Source organism: Venturia canescens, chromosome 2 (assembly GCF_019457755.1).
Source record: "Venturia canescens isolate UGA chromosome 2, ASM1945775v1, whole genome shotgun sequence".
In the NCBI taxonomy this organism is placed as follows: domain Eukaryota; kingdom Metazoa; phylum Arthropoda; class Insecta; order Hymenoptera; family Ichneumonidae; genus Venturia; species Venturia canescens.
The window spans coordinates 14,740,037-14,755,762 of NC_057422.1; the positions used below are offsets into that span (position 1 = coordinate 14,740,037).

Here is a 15,726-nt window from a genome sequence, read left to right on the forward strand (position 1 = left end):
GAGTAAGAAATATCGTTGAAAGTGTGTATAGAGTAGATTGAGCACTCGCGCGCGGGCGCGCGCGCGGCCGCACCGTTCATGTGTACGTACGCTCGCGCTCGATCGACTCCTTTCCGTGTATGCGTGCTCCTCCTCATCGATGTATTGGTGCGTACGAGGCTGTCGGTAGGATCGACGACGAAGCGACGCCGAGGAACGGCGTGCGATGTAGCGCAGTGGTGGTAGTGTATTATCATGGAGGGGCGGGCGATGGAACGAAGAGCGAGGGAGACGGCGACAGCCTCGCTCGTTGGAAAGAGGATGGCGGTCCGGCGAGGGTGGGGCAGGGGGGAAGTGCGGCGCGGCGGAGCGGGGAGGGGGGATAGGTAGAGGAGGAAAAAGGAAGGATCGCAAGTGGGAGAGAGAACGAATGGCGCGACGGGCCGCGCGAGGAAACGTTCGGTGAGCCTAGAAAGGGGTGGGGGAGAGGCTTCGGTTTCGGGGGAGAGAGAGCGAGAGAAAGCGAGCAAGAGAGAGAGAGAGAGAGAGAAGGGGAGTCTCAGGCGCGTCGTTCGAGAAAAGGAGAGGGGGTATGAGAGAAAAAGAAAGAACTAGAAGGGGAGACCGTCCCCTCCCCTTTACCCACCCGCCTGGCCACCGAACGGCCCACGGACCTAACGAACGTTGAGCCGTTGAGCGTAGCGTCGAGTAGACCGCATCCCAAGTGTAACGTACGTATCCTCTCTTGCCCTCCCAATACACGGGTTCCGCGCGATATTCCTCCTACGTGTATATGAAAACGTTGTCGGGGGCCGCCCGCGTGTGTTTGGGGCCGATTACTCGCGAACGAGTGCGGCGGCATTATTAAGTGAAGTTTTTTTACATTGCGGCGTACATACGACGAATGAGAGAGAGAGAGCCGAGCGCGCGCTCCGGTGTTGTGTGTTGAGAAGGATTATATTATTCTTCGTGAGAAACTCGAGTGTGCGGAGAACCTCGCCGCCGTCCGTGCGCCCCGAGCGAGAGAGAGAGAGAGAGAGAGAGAAAGAGAGGGACACATGTATAGGCAGACGGAGGGATACACCAATTGAGAGTGAGAGAGAAAAGTATAGAGAGCGAGCGAGTGAGAACGAACGCGCGCGCGCCCGCGATACCGAGAGTGAGCCACAAGAGAGTTACCGACGACGACGAGGCATCCGTTGAAGCGCCGCGAGCCAGCCGCGAGGAAAACGCGAGCTTGAAAATTTGTGATTTCGTGCGGTTTACCGGAGATTAAAAAACGCTCGTCACGAACGAAAGAGTAAAAGAGTTTCGAGCGAGCAACGACCGAGTTAAAGGGATAGTTAAAGGTTAAATAAAAGCTCGGAAAACTCGTGTGAACCGAGGTGACAGTGGCAGAAAGCGACAGTACAAAGTTAGCGCGTGCGGTGCGGTGTCAGGTCGTACGAATGTGAGCGAGCAAGCGTGCGTTTGGGAGGCGAGTGCGTGCGGCGAGGAGGTGTGCGTGCTCGAGTGCCTGCGTGTGTGCGTCAGTGTGAGATTGCGTATGCGTGTGTGTCGTGCGTATGCGAGGTGAGGGTGGGCGGTATATATGTGTATCACACGTTGGATACAAGTGTGAATGCGCGTGTACCCGTGAATTAAAAATTGTGTGTGTGTGTGCGTGCGTGTGTGCGTGCCCGCGTGTGTATGTGTGTGTGTTTGGCGGCGAGTGTCCTGGCCGAGAATCCGTCCGTACGGGAAAAGCCGATCGGGAACGGCGGTAGCGGCGACGGGGCCACAGCAAAAGCAAAATCAGCCAAGCAAAAATCCACCACCAGGCAGCAGCATCGGCGACGGCGGCGGCGGCGACGGTGGTAGCAGAAGAGAGAACCACACGACGAATCCTCTCGTCACATACATAGCATTTTGTACGAGGGTGTGCAGGAGAGCCACGCGTATACACGCCCGTGTGTATGTGTGTGTACGTGTGTGTGTGCGTGTGAGTCTGTGTATGCGCTCGTGTGCAAGAGTGTCCGCGTTTCGTAAATACATACACACATGCCTCGTTGCCGTGTATGTATACGCTCGTGAAACGAAAGACTACACTGCGAAAACGACGACGAAGACGCGTACCCCCACGTTAAGTGTGGGTGTGCGTGTGTGTATGTGCATATGTGCCGTGCCGGTATAGAACGTAAACCCGAACTTTTGTAATACACAAGGGGGGGCACCGCGCTCAGGAGGAACTTGTATCGTAAAATTAGTGTCGGATATTTAGTTGACTCGTTTGTCTCCTCTCTATCTTCCTCGGTTAACCCGTAATACCGAGGCTAAAAGTGAAAAAAGAAATCTATCTCATATATATATATACACACACACGTAGGTATATATAAAGCATCCGTGTACGTGACAGAGGTAAAAGTGACAGAAAGACGCTCGTGACATGTCGGAACACCACCGCGTTGCCGGTGGCTGGGGCACTGCTAGCTCCGGAAATCGGGAAGACGGCTCGAGCGGACCGGCATGGTGGCCAACGGGTTTGAACGCCGAGCAACAGCAGCAGCAAGCGGCCGCCGCCGCCGCTGCCGCGCAACAGCAACAACAAGCACAACAACAGGCGCAACAACAACAGGCACAACAAAATTTGCATCAGCATCTGCTTAATCAACAACAGCAACAATTGTCACAGCATCATCAGGATATTGTGAGAAGCACAGCGGCAGCGACCCAGCAATTGTTCTCGTACAAGATGGCCTCCAGCTTCCAAAATCCGGCGACGACGGGAGCCCAGTCGAGTCCGGTATCGACATCGTCGCCGGTTGGCTCGTGCATGAGAGGCGCCACCGGTGGTGGTTACGATTACAGACTCGGTGTCGGTGGTACACCGAGTTCCGGTGGCGGCGGCGGAGGCGGCGGCGGCGGGGGTGGGGGAGGCGGCGGAGGACCCGCTGGTGCACCACCCGGTGTACAATGGTGGTATCCCGGTGGAGTTATGGACGGTGGACAGAACAACCTTCATCAGCAGCAGATGCAGCAACAGGGCCAACATCTATCGCCGATCACTTCGCAAACTTCTACGCCCCCCGTTATGTCCCCGGTACGTTGCAGCAGGAGCTTCGAAACGCGCGAAAGATCGAGAAATATTGAAATTATAAATGAGAGTCGGTTAATCTAGGGATAACAAGGAAAAACGAATGTGCGAGAACAACGAATATTTATTTATTTTTACGTACATATGTAGGCTGATAGAGATAGGTAGATTAATAGTGTTTGATGATAGTCGAGGGGGGATTCGGAACGCGCGAGTGTATGGGTGAGTGAACACGAAACAGGGAGAGGGAGATTGAGAAAGAACGCGCGAGAACGAACGAACGAACGAACGAGAGAGAGTGAGCGAGAGCGAGAGAGAAATTCTTCGTACAGCTTGGTCGTGAAAACGCGACGCGGAGCCGAGAGAGAGAGAGAGAGAGAGAGAGAGAGGCGACGCTGAAGCGACGCGGTACTGCGACGCGCCAGAACCGCCGTTCGTTCTCGCTCTCTTCCTCTCTTTCGTTCTACCACTCCGTCTCCGTGCATGCTCTCTCTCTCTCTCGCTCTCCCCCGTGCGCGTTATAGAACCCGAGCGCCGCGCGTACAGCAGCGCGGCTGCGGCGATATCCGAGGCGAACCGACGCGCCCGCCTGCTTGCCTGTGTTGGGCTTGCTTGGCCTGCCTGTGCCTGTGCCAGGCTTCTCTCTTGCCCGCCCGCTCGTGTGTATACGTCCGAACCGACGAACGACCGACCGACCGCGCTTCGGAGCCGACCCTTCGTTCCCGGGGATCTCTTCGTTGTATACCGCGCCGCGCTTCGCCTCTGTCGAAAAGGGGCTCTACTCAATTTTTCGTCTTTCATTCCCACCAAAATAAGGAGCAAAAAAATAGTCGAAAAAATTCAAGTTTTCTTCACTTCGCGGTGAATTTTTTCGAGCTACCTCTCGCTCCGTCTCTCTTTCTCTTTTCCACCGTTCTTCTTTTCCCTGCACATTCTCCCTCGTCCTCTCGAAACGCACGGCTAAAAAACTTCGACGTCGAAATAAATATTTCGCGTTTTTCATTCTCCGTCGTATTCGGTGTGCTCGTGAACATAATATTCCGACCGATGTTGTACTTATCGAGCGTATTTCTCGTATAAAAAGTGCTGTTCGTAATACTGCGTTGCGCCCGAGAGACATACAGAGGCATCTATACGTACATGCACTCGCGGTCTCTACTAGCTCTCACGTACACACGGAGAGCTGAGCTCTGTATCGCACTCTCGTGGCTCATACCCAGATAGAGAGGAGAGAGGTGTACGCGCGCGAATCGTTCACTAAATAAACGAGAGAGCACAAGAGTTTTCATATATTTTTTCACTTTTTTCATTTTTCATTGATCCCGTACTGCGCCATCGATTAAAACTCGTGTTTCGAAATTCAATTTTATTGTTCTTTTTCCGTCAAGTTGTCGGGTTTTTTTTTTGTTTTCGACATAAGATCGCGCTCTCGTTGATTACGTTTGACAGTGCGAAGTCGCGCGAAGGTCGGTGCTGCGTCGTGTTTCGTACAGTGGGGTTTATTCAACCTTTTAATTTGTTTTACTTTTCTCTTCTCGTTTCTGCATACGTAAAGAACAAAAATAACGCGATCACGATTCAATTAAATAAATAAATAAAAGTTAGTGATGGTGGCTGTGATTTACATATATATTTTTACTCGAGACTGAACGCGTATGTGTGAGAACGAGAGAGAGAAAGCAACGCGCCGAAAGATCTTTCTCTTGGCTAAAGTCTCCTCGTCTCTTTCTCTCCCGCGCGCCCGCGCGCGCGCGCATATGCATATACATATACATATATATGAATACACATATCAGAGACAACTCGGTGTAGAGAGAAGCTCGATAGCTCGCGCGCCGTTCCCGTCACCGCTCTCGCCTGCCTGCCTGCCCGTTTGCTACAATCGTACCGTTTGCCTCAGATTCTCGTTCTTTCCGAGAGAGCTCCTCGCGGGCTTTTCTGACTCTCTCTCTCTCCATCTCTCTATCCTCCTTTCGTTTCTATCTTCTCGATTCTTTTTCAACTTGACTCTTGGCCCTCTGTCCATCTCGATTTCTCTCTCTCTCTCTCTCTCTCGTAAATCTAGCCAGTCTTTTCAGAGGCCCCCCAAAGATTTTCGTGCTACAAGCATACCGGTTATATCTCCATTTATATTCCTTGTTTCGATCTTAAATATATTGAATATCTTGAATTGAAAAACAACAAATACAGTCGACAGAGAAGCTCCGAGTGGCGGTAGAAAAATCCATACGAGCGGTGTCATCGCGCACTCTTTCTATCGACATAAAACTCGTGTTTCCCACATTTTCTCTTCTATTTTTCTCTCTTCTAAATTCGAAACATAACCTAAACATTCTTTTTCTTCGCGTATAAGATTTTAAAAACTTGGCTTTTTATTGAAGTAACACACAAAATCGTGAAAAATCGGGAGAAAAACAGAGATAGAAAGAGACGGAGAAAGTATACGAAAATAATATGGCTGCACGTGCGAAATTTCAAGCGGACTAGGCTAAAGCGAAACGAACGAATGCTCTTGCTTGGGCGCCATTGCGGCCCGTAGCACCAGCACAGCATAGCGTATACGCGTATATATAATATATATATATTTATATACGTGTATACATATCCATACACATCCTGTATTACATATGTTTATGTATGTATATATATACACACACACACACATACACGACGCACACATGTGTACGTGCACATATAGATATACGTAGCCGAAGCGAGCCAGAGGCGGCTGGAAAGGCGTGTGAGCTGAGATACCCTCGCGCGAGCTTCTCTCACAACCGTCTAGCTACGTTTCAACTAACGTACGATTTCATTTTTCTTCGCTATAGAAACGTGCATCAGACAAGATGGACAGCCATTTTATCACGGTATTAATCTCAATATATTAATTACACTAATATATTTTTTATATTGGTTTACTTCGTTAGGATGGTGATATAATATATTTGACGATAACCAATTGAATATTTAATAATGTAGTTTTTAATAGGAACTAAAAATTCAAGTAGTTTAACAACTTCGGAAAAATGGGTATTTACGATTTTTTTTTCTAATAATATACGCGTGTAAATATATTTTTTACCATCGTTAACATGCTCTTGTGTGTGTGTGTGTGTGTGTCTCTGTGCCTGTGTGTGCGCGTGTCTGTGTGCGCCTGCTGGTAGGCTCTCTTATATTCGCGTCTCTATTTCTCCAAGAGCGCCATCGGCGTGGCCCGCGCGCGCTATTGATTCTGGTTAAAGCCGGGTCGGCCTATCGTGTGCTGTGCTGCTGCTCTCTTTCTCTCTTTCGCTCACTCTTGCTCTCTTCTCGTCCATTGCCCGTCGCTTTTCCTACCACGATTTTCCCCTCGGAGTCCTGTCCGGGAAATTCCACGGAATAGAACCACCCTAGTATTTTCAAACATTTGGGTTTTTTTTCCTCGTTTTTCCATGAAAAGAATAAGTACGAAAATTCTTTTGTCCGGATAACGTTGTTTTTTGTTTGTTTGTTTTTTTCTTCTTCTTTTTTGCTACGGAGAGAAAAAAGACGTCAAACTCGCGTAACCCAGCACATTGTTCGTTCTTTGTCTCATTTGCGACGTGCCTCAAATCCATTGAGCTCTTCTCTCGTTTGACGTTTGACGATAACTCGTAACCATGAATACACAAATGGTTATTATCACAAATTATTCGCATTTTTGTAGCTCTTTGTTTGATTCGAATTCTTACTTCGGTTTAACCACGTTCAGGTCTTACTCAAATTCTTCTTTTTTTTTTTTTTCACAGTCGTTCTCTTTGCGCGTTCGAGCCTCTTCCGTACAGATACCGGGCAAAATATTTTCTCGAAATTTTCAAATTCGCTGTAACTAGTGTCCGCTCGCCAAGGGCTTTGTTGTTACGGGAATTCTACCTTCCTCCTTCATGTTTTTATTTTTCTACGTCGCTTCGACCAAGTATCGAGACGAACACTTTGATACTCTGTTGGTCAACACGGTTTTCGAATTGCTCGGACCTCGTGAAGAATGGAAAATTTTGTTTCTGAAAACTGACCTGAGGATTTTCAATTAGCAACGTTTGCGATTTCTTCTCGTCACGCTCGACGTGCAAAATAACTGCATCGGCTGCCTCGAATTTTTTCGAGGCTTTATATTCTCGTTCGAAGGTCACTCTAACCCGGCCCGCTATATACAAAGCAAATGTTTACGTATGAATGAAACCGTGTCTGTACATTGATTGGAAAATTTTGAAATTCGTGTTTTCTCATTCGTAGATAATTCCCTCCCAATAATTCGTGAAACCAGTAATTTAATTAATTTCTTTTGTCCTTCGGAACAGATATCGAAGACTCGATTCAGGGTCGATCGAAAAATTCGCGCAGCTAGAATTAGGCACAACCAATACGAATTTGAATCGCTCAATTAATTGTCTCGTTTTCGTTTTATTTGACAATTTTTAGCATCAGATACAACAGCTACCACAGCAGCAAAATAATCTACAACAAAATAAAATGCCGAGAGGAAAGACAACAGACACGAAGCCCAGGGGGCGAATGACCGCTTATGCGTTCTTCGTTCAAACATGCCGTCAGGAGCACAAGAAGAAACACCCGGAAGAGAACATCGTCTTCCAGGAGTTCTCGAGAAAGTGCGCCATGAGGTGGAAGGTGAGTTTTCGCATTTTATCTCTCATCACGAAGTATTCAAATTTTATAAATTCGACCGGAAATCCAGGCATATTTCTCAGCAGTTTTCAGGGCCATTATTTTGGGACCTGAATTTTTCCAAACCTCAAATTTCTTCAATGAGGTTTTTTTTTTCATTTTTAACTTTTCGAGAGACAAGCCTGCATTTTCTATATTACAATGATAACGTTCAAGTTCGTGGTGACAAAAATATCGGGATCTTGAAAAACAGTGAGCCAACTATTTAATATTCGTGATGATTCTTATCGGATGGAAGGTGAACGTACCGATTCGTGGACTTGAACCAATAACCGGTCACACCATCCTCATTCAAACCTACGTGTATATTTGGCTTCATCTTTTCGTCGGTTGTATGCGTAGGTTGTTGTCCGCGTATTTTATCGAGTCAACGAACTCGAGGTTTTTCACGCTTTAAAGTTGAAATTCAGGCAATATTTTTCTATTTTACAAATTTCAATGAATTTTTCGGTTCTCGTGCTTTGAATAAAAGTTGAAATCAAATTATGTTCAAAAATTTCGACAAATTCTATTCGATTCCTCGAATTGAACTAAACCAATTTTTTTTTCTTTATAATTCTCCCGAATTTCCGTGAGGAAAATCATCGAAAAACGACATCAAATTTTTTTCTTTTTTCATGCGAGTCCTACAACTTCAGCCACCGTGTTTGCCTCAAGCTTGAGCAATAGTTTGTTATTAAAAACATATTTTTTTCGAAAAAAAAATGCGAGCTACGAATAAAGCGCTCTTTTCCAAAAAAAACTGACAATCACCCAGTGGATCGTTCGGGTGTTTCACCTGCTCAATGACTCCGCAGCACCTGCCTCGATGTTAGGCGTTCTCCCTATTCTCGCGAAGAATCCTGCTCGACTCCATGTTGTCTTTTCTACTGAGACACGAAGGACGTTCGGAAACAAAGAAATTCGTTTTATTTTCCTTCAAAAATCGCGCTTGAAACCTCGCGACTCACTGAAATATTCTCACAAAGCCATCATCATGACGATTTGGTATTTGAAACACAATATTTACTAAATAACTTGAAATATTTATTAAATAATTATCACGAATGTTGAACAGTTGGCTGACTTTTGCGCTATTTGGCTGAATATTTTTGTCACTATTTAAAATTTGTAGATTTTTATGATTTTTTGAAATTTCACTCCATAAGAGACTTGCACGAGCGAAATATTTGATAAGCATTTCAAGAAAGTATTCGCACAGACGCTTGGAAGAATATTCAGGAAGAGAAAAGCAATCGGGATAACTGCTTCGTGAACTCTTAATAAGAAACTAATCAAGATAATAGCGCTGCTCTGCATTTAAAGCAATATTTCTGACTTGGGAAATCTCCATAATTCAAATTGTCTTACCCAAAAAATTTCGTTGCTTTTTCAACACAGAGAATGTTGGTTAACAACGGATGGTTTTTTGAAGATTCGCTGGAATTTTAAAATCTCAAAAATCGATCATTAAGGGACTCGAGAAAATCAATACATCAGAGTGTTAATTGAACGAAAAAACCTTGAAACAAGGATCTCCGAATGCCATAGTAAACTGCGGGATTATTTTCGCATAAAGTTTTTGGAATTTTAATCAGTATTTGAAATACCCATCCGGAGCTGAAGGAATTTAGCAAACGAGTTTTTCGAGCGAAAAATGAAAAAAATAAAATAAAAATGAAAATTGAAAAAAAAAGGAAGAAAGTAGGTTATATGCTGTCAGAGTAGGGGAGTGGCTTCAGCGATGGCGGCCACTGTAGAGAACACCAAAAGTGAGAAAGAGAAAGAGCTCTCGTGAGAGGGGATGCGGTTGAGGGAGGGGGTTGCGAGAAAGAGACGGGAAGAGTGAGAGAGAAGTACGAAGAAGGAAGAGCGGGAGGGGAGGATGGTTGCGCGATGGTGGTGTTTTTGATGCGTTGGTGCCTGCGCCTCGGAGCTCGTTGCCGCTTCTATCGACCAACCGTTCTACCAACCCTATGCCTTGCGCCCTTCTCTGGCTTTCTTCTTCCCCTCGCCTCATTTCCTCGCTGCGAAGCCCACACTCGTCTCTCGAATGTAACCACCGCCCTCTCTCTTTCTCTCTTTTACGGTCTCTTTCTCTCTCCGTCTTCCCCTCGCGCGCCTGTTATATTCTCTCGTTCTATCTCTCTTTCTGGCTCTCTTTCGCTCTCTCGGGAGCTCTCTTCCCTTCCGACCATTACTGATCCTCTCCATCTTGATTTTCCACGGACGCGCTCGTATCCCTGGACTTTTGTGCACTCCGCTGCTGCTGTTCTCCTCTACTCGTTTTCGCCGAAACTCATTTAAACGCCTTCCATCCTCTTGCCAAGTACGACGTAAAATACAGCATATTTTCAGAGGTATTTCGCAATTTAAACCGCGATCACACTAGTTTCGTTTTTTTCCTTCATTATTTTTATATTTTTCTTTAAAAAAAAAAAAAAAAACAACAACAACAACAAAATCTGTAGCGTCCAATCGCGCCCTGCGTCTCTTCGCTCGTATCCCTCTCCCCCCCTCCAGACGTTCTTCGAAACGAAGCTTCGCACCGCGATCGATCGACTACGAACAGTGGATACGTTGTTTTATTTTCTTCCTTGCATTATTCATTTGTTTGTTTTATTAATATCGTTTCTTCTTTTTGCCAATTTTAACGTCTTTCGTTCTATCTTTTTCTCTTCGCACGCAGACAATGTCCGATAAGGAAAAGAAACGTTTCCACGAGATGGCAGACAAGGACAAGAAGAGATACGACGCTGAAATGCAGAATTACACACCTCCGAAGGGAGAGAAAACAACCGGCCGAGGCAAGAAACGCAAACACATCAAGGATCCCAACGCGCCCAAAAGATCATTGTAAGTCAGATATTTGTTTGTTTGCAATTTTCAAATATTATATTTTATTCCGCCAGCGCGCGTTGCTTGGTTATTTCTTTCGATAATTGTACTCGGAGCATCCAAGTACAAAAGTACGGAGCTCGTGGAACTGGGACTCTCGAGACATCGTTGCTTTTTTCTTTATTAAATTCTTCTTTTTTTTTTTTTTTTAAATATTTTTCATCTTCGCACCGGTTTTAATTTCTTTTCCGTTCGTTTCCTTTCTTTCTCTCCGTCAACCAGGTCAGCTTTCTTCTGGTTCTGTAATGACGAGCGTGGCAAGGTCAAGATGCTGAATCCCGAATATGGAGTAGGAGATATCGCTAAAGAATTGGGCAAGAAGTGGTCAGACGCCGATCCCGAAACCAAATCCAAATACGAGGCTATGGCAGAAAAGGACAAAGCTCGATATGAAAGGGTACGTGAAAGATTTACAATCTGTTGACTTTTCCTTTACTATTTTATTTCTTCAAATTCAATATTCCCTTCGATCGATCTATTATTTGTTAACGCGCGACCGGCACTTGAAAGTTCAGGAGAACATTTTTTTACATTATTTTCATAAATTGAGAAAATTTGCAAATATTTATCGGCGTGCAACTTTATAGTTATGCATTTCAATTGCGATCGAACGGATTCTTCATTTCCTTTCCTTTATTATGATTATTTTTATTTATTATTGTTTTCGCTAACTTCGAACAAGTGGCATTTCTCGCTTGAACGCGGTAAGCACACAAATAAGAACAACAAAAACCAACTTGATTATTTTTTTAAAGGAATCGACTGCATACAAGAAGAAAATGGCGGACGCAACGGGAGAAATTTTATGATCAGAATTTCGATTAATGAATCACTGAGCTGTAGCGCATTGCGGGGACTTTCACAAATAGAATTAGAGACGTACGAGTCGATTCTTTCTTTGTTTTTTTTTTTTTTTTTTTAATTTTTTTCTTTGTCGAAATGTTTTTCTTTCATTTTTCTCGCTCGATTCCAAGTATCGTGACCATCGTAATTAAAAACAAAAAAAAATATAAAAAAACAAAAAAAACGCCGTCGTATCAACTCCGACCGCCTTAATCGTGGAACATCAAATTTTCTCCAATCGAAAATGACTGCGTACAAAATGAAAAAAAAAAAAAAGAAAGAAAGAAAGAAAGAAAGAATGAAAGAAGGAAGAAAGAAAGAAAGAGAGTTAAATTAAAGGATGGGCCGCGTGAGGTGGGAGTGCGCCTGCATATGGCTATACAAAGCAAGACAGTGACGAGGACGCGGAAGAGGAGAATAATGCTGTGGAGGATATTTGATAAGTGGACGCACGTCAAAATCTCATATGTCACCCCGTGTCCTTGAGAAAAATCCCGAAAGCATTACCTCACCTACTGTACATACCATTGACCTTAGCGTGAGAGTACTTACACCACTAGGAAACAAAACAAACGAACAGAAAATGAAAATAAAAGAAACAATACGAATAAATAACTAACAAAATCCAGCCCCCCCCCCCCCCCCCTCTCTTTATCCTCTCAATCCATTCTTCGACCTTTTTCCTTACCTTGGCCCCTGCCCGACCCCTCTCCTCCTTGTCCTCCACTCGGCCCCGTTTGCCCTCACTCAATCAACCAACCAACCCTCCCCCGTAAACCACGGATTATTTACAATAAAACGAGAACGAAAAATGATTAAAAAAACAAAAACAAACGTCAACAACAACAACAAAACAAAACAAAACAACAAAAAACAATTAATAATATCGATTAAAAAGAGGATAAAGGAAAGATAAAGATGAAAGAAAATGAAAAGAACAAAAATACTACCCGCGGTTATGCTAATTATTTTAAAAGAAATTGTATGTATGAGTGATCGCGAGAGGAGATCGTATGAGTGACATTTGTATTTTAACATATTGATAGTACACGTGTAAAGTGGCATAGGATAGAGAGAATGAGGAGAAGACGGTGTACTACTACTACTATAACTACTATTAACTACTACACTATTACTACTACTACTTCTCACCTTCTACCGGGTGGATCAACAGACAAAAAAACAAAGATACAAAGAGAACGATAAATATTGATGAAAGAAAAAAAACAACTACACGAGTTCACGAACAGAAAGGATTAAAAAACAACGCCGGGGCTCAATCATCACTGACTTTGTCTCCGCTCGCAAGTTTTTTTCCTACCAATACACCTCCCCCCCCCCCCCCCGTATCAAAATGGACTAAGAAAAACGTATGAACAACATTTTCAGTTTAACATTATATACAAATGAAAAAAAAAAGAACAGAACGTTTGTGTAAACGTTCATATTTACTGTGTACAAGTGACAAGTTAAAGATGCGATTATATTGCGAGAAAATAAGAAGGTGTACGAAGTTAGTTATACAAAGCACTGTTTTTTTTTTCCCTCCCACCCTCTCTTTTGAAGACACTTTCCACTCGGGACGATCTTAATACATGTGCATATATATTTATACATATATTTATGCATATAAATATATGTATATTTATATATTTTTTTTGTTTGTTTCGAATTCATCAATTTGAATACACGAACGCGTTAAGCAACCATGTAGCCGGTATGTCGAACGAATAAACGAGTGAAATGCGATTTTTTTTTTTTTTTCATTACAAAACGAAAAATAAAACAAATATGAAGTAAACTTTTTGCACAGATATTGTTTAGCTGTAAAAAATGAAAATGAATAGAAAGGAATCAGTCCCAGGGCTGGTGACGACCGGTGGGACTGCTGCTGCTGATCTGACTCTTGCGAGTTGTATTATCTCTCGTAAGTAGCGCGTGAAGTCGTGTCGCGATACCTCTAAATTTTGTCAAACGCTAAAGTTCTTTATCAAGCCAACGTGCGTGATTGAGCCTTACGCGGTTCCATCTACTAGAACTGTTCGCCATAAGGGCCATTTAAATGGAATTTAAAAAAAATGAAAAGAAAAACAAAATACAAATAACGAGGTTACGAAAATTGTATGGCTAAAGAGAAAAGTATAGGAGCTGCGTCGCTCTCTCTCTATCTCTCTCCCACTCGCACTAGTGACACACGTAATGGAATAAAGAAAAAATCTATGGAAAATAAGAGCGGATGTGAGCTATAATGTCGGCTGATCTCGAAAAATTAAACAAAAAAATAAGCCCGAATTTAATCATATTTGCGTGGGAGATGAATTTATAGTCCCCCAAAAATTCCCTTCCTGCGTTGGCTAGATGAGAATTTAGTATGGAAAGTAAATGAAAGATGAAGAAAAGGAAAAGGAAAGTGAACGAAAGATGCTGAAGAGACCGGAGGATAAGAAGGAAGGAAGAAAAAAAGGTTGTGAGAAAATGTCGCGTCCCGGCTTTTCGATGAAAAAGAAAGGTGTGCGTTTAGAATGAGAGAGAATCCAAAAGAGAGCGAGCGAACGCGCGGACGTATGTGTGTGTGTATGTGTGTCGCGATCGACGTACGTCATTCATTTCGTAAAGCAATTGTCTATCGCTAGCTTACGGAAGTGGTCCCCGCCCTCGTCATTGTTCATCCTCCGTCTTCGACATTAAATTTCGTCAATAAAAAGAATACTTTGAAAAATCCAAAAAATTCGAAATCGTCATAAAAGATGATCATTATAATCAAACGCAATCGCATTCATTCAAACGGGAAAGGCTTCAATATTTCACTGAGGGAGAACACACAAAAGTAAAAAAAAAAAAAAAAAAAAAAAAAACAGTACAGAAATACGTATGCTCGTCTTCTTCGTCGTTTCCTCGTCGTTTTCACCTGGTTCACTTGTCTTCGTCGTTTTTTCGGCTGGTCGTCGTCCTCAATCGCCGACGTGTATACGGTGTTGTTGCGAAAAGAAAGAAGAAAAAGCATAAGAAAAATAAATTAAACACCGAATTGCAAGAAAAACGAGAAAATTACTAAATATATCCATGTAATAAGTATACATCGCACGCGAAATAATATTACGTTTATCAAACGCATATTGTTCGTCGCCAGATTTATACCGCGAGCCGTTTTGCCGTACAGCAGCTCTGTATTATAGAATAAATTATTGTGCTATCTTGTATTTTTAACATTCCTAGATTGTAGTTATGTACAGATTTCAAATCGTCGAGATCGAGATTTTTGAAAGCCAGAAGTTCTTCACGCGGTTATGAAGAAAATAAAAAGAGAGAGAGACGAACTTTAGAGATTCGATACCACGAAGATCTCGATATAAAAGAATTTTCAAAGATCGCAAGGGAGATCGTTAATTGATCTCGAATACACATGAGGAACAAAACTAACGAGAGTAAAGCTTCGAGAGTCCTGCCTCGCGGAGAACAATGGACGAAATTTGCTCCTTGCTCTGTCTTGTACGATTTGGCTCACGGCTCCGGGTAAGCACTCTTTGGGACTGACGATCATCGATCTCTTTGGGGAAAAAAAGAAGAAAAGAAAACAGAGAAAGTTAAATTGTTGGCCACTTTACTTGTAGATTATTATAAAACGTAAGCGCTCTCTTCGATCACTCTGGACCTTTACCATCGCCCGACCCTCGCCCCGCCTCGTCTGCGCTCATGCTGCACTACACTGTCACGTTGGAAACAATTTTTCAAAGTCCTCTCTACGGTTACATGTGAGAACAAACACGGAAAAATGAGAATTAAAAAAAAAAAAAGTACGAAACGAAGATGAAATACACCCAAGAGCAACATTTGTTTGTTTATCAGAAAACAAAAACAAAAAAAAATAAGTAAAAAACATAGACGAAAACGCGAATACTGTGTAAAATATAAAAATTGTAATATTTTAATACTGATTTGCAGGTGTGCATAATTTTAACATAGCTGGTATTAAAAAGTGAATTGTACTGGAAGAAATGCATCCGTTCTTCGAAACGGATAAACAAAAAAAAAGTAATTACAAATATATTGAAAAAAAATGAAAAAAATAAAGGAAAACAAACGTTGAAAAAAAAATCATAACATTTCCTGCGTTGTATTAGGACATTGCCATAGTTGTAAAAGATGGTGAGAAGAGAACGATGAATAAAATGTTTCATTTGTATATCTATTAGGGATTAAATAAACCTTTCGAAAAAACGAACGAAATGAATTTAAAAAATGTTTAAAAGTTG

At 43.1% G+C, this 15,726-nt stretch overlaps 1 protein-coding gene across 1 annotated transcript; it reads left to right on the plus strand.

Moving 5' to 3' along the window:
- Nucleotides 1-750: 750 nt before the first annotated feature.
- On the plus strand, nucleotides 751-15,695 carry LOC122406866 (high mobility group protein DSP1-like). Its single transcript, XM_043412652.1, has 5 exons — nucleotides 751-3,058; nucleotides 7,490-7,696; nucleotides 10,422-10,588; nucleotides 10,853-11,027; nucleotides 11,386-15,695. The coding sequence occupies exons 1-5, from the start codon at nucleotides 2,405-2,407 to the stop codon at nucleotides 11,437-11,439; spliced, it is 1,257 nt and encodes a 418-aa protein (XP_043268587.1). The 5' UTR covers nucleotides 751-2,404; the 3' UTR covers nucleotides 11,440-15,695.
- The last annotated feature ends 31 nt before the right edge of the window (nucleotides 15,696-15,726 follow it).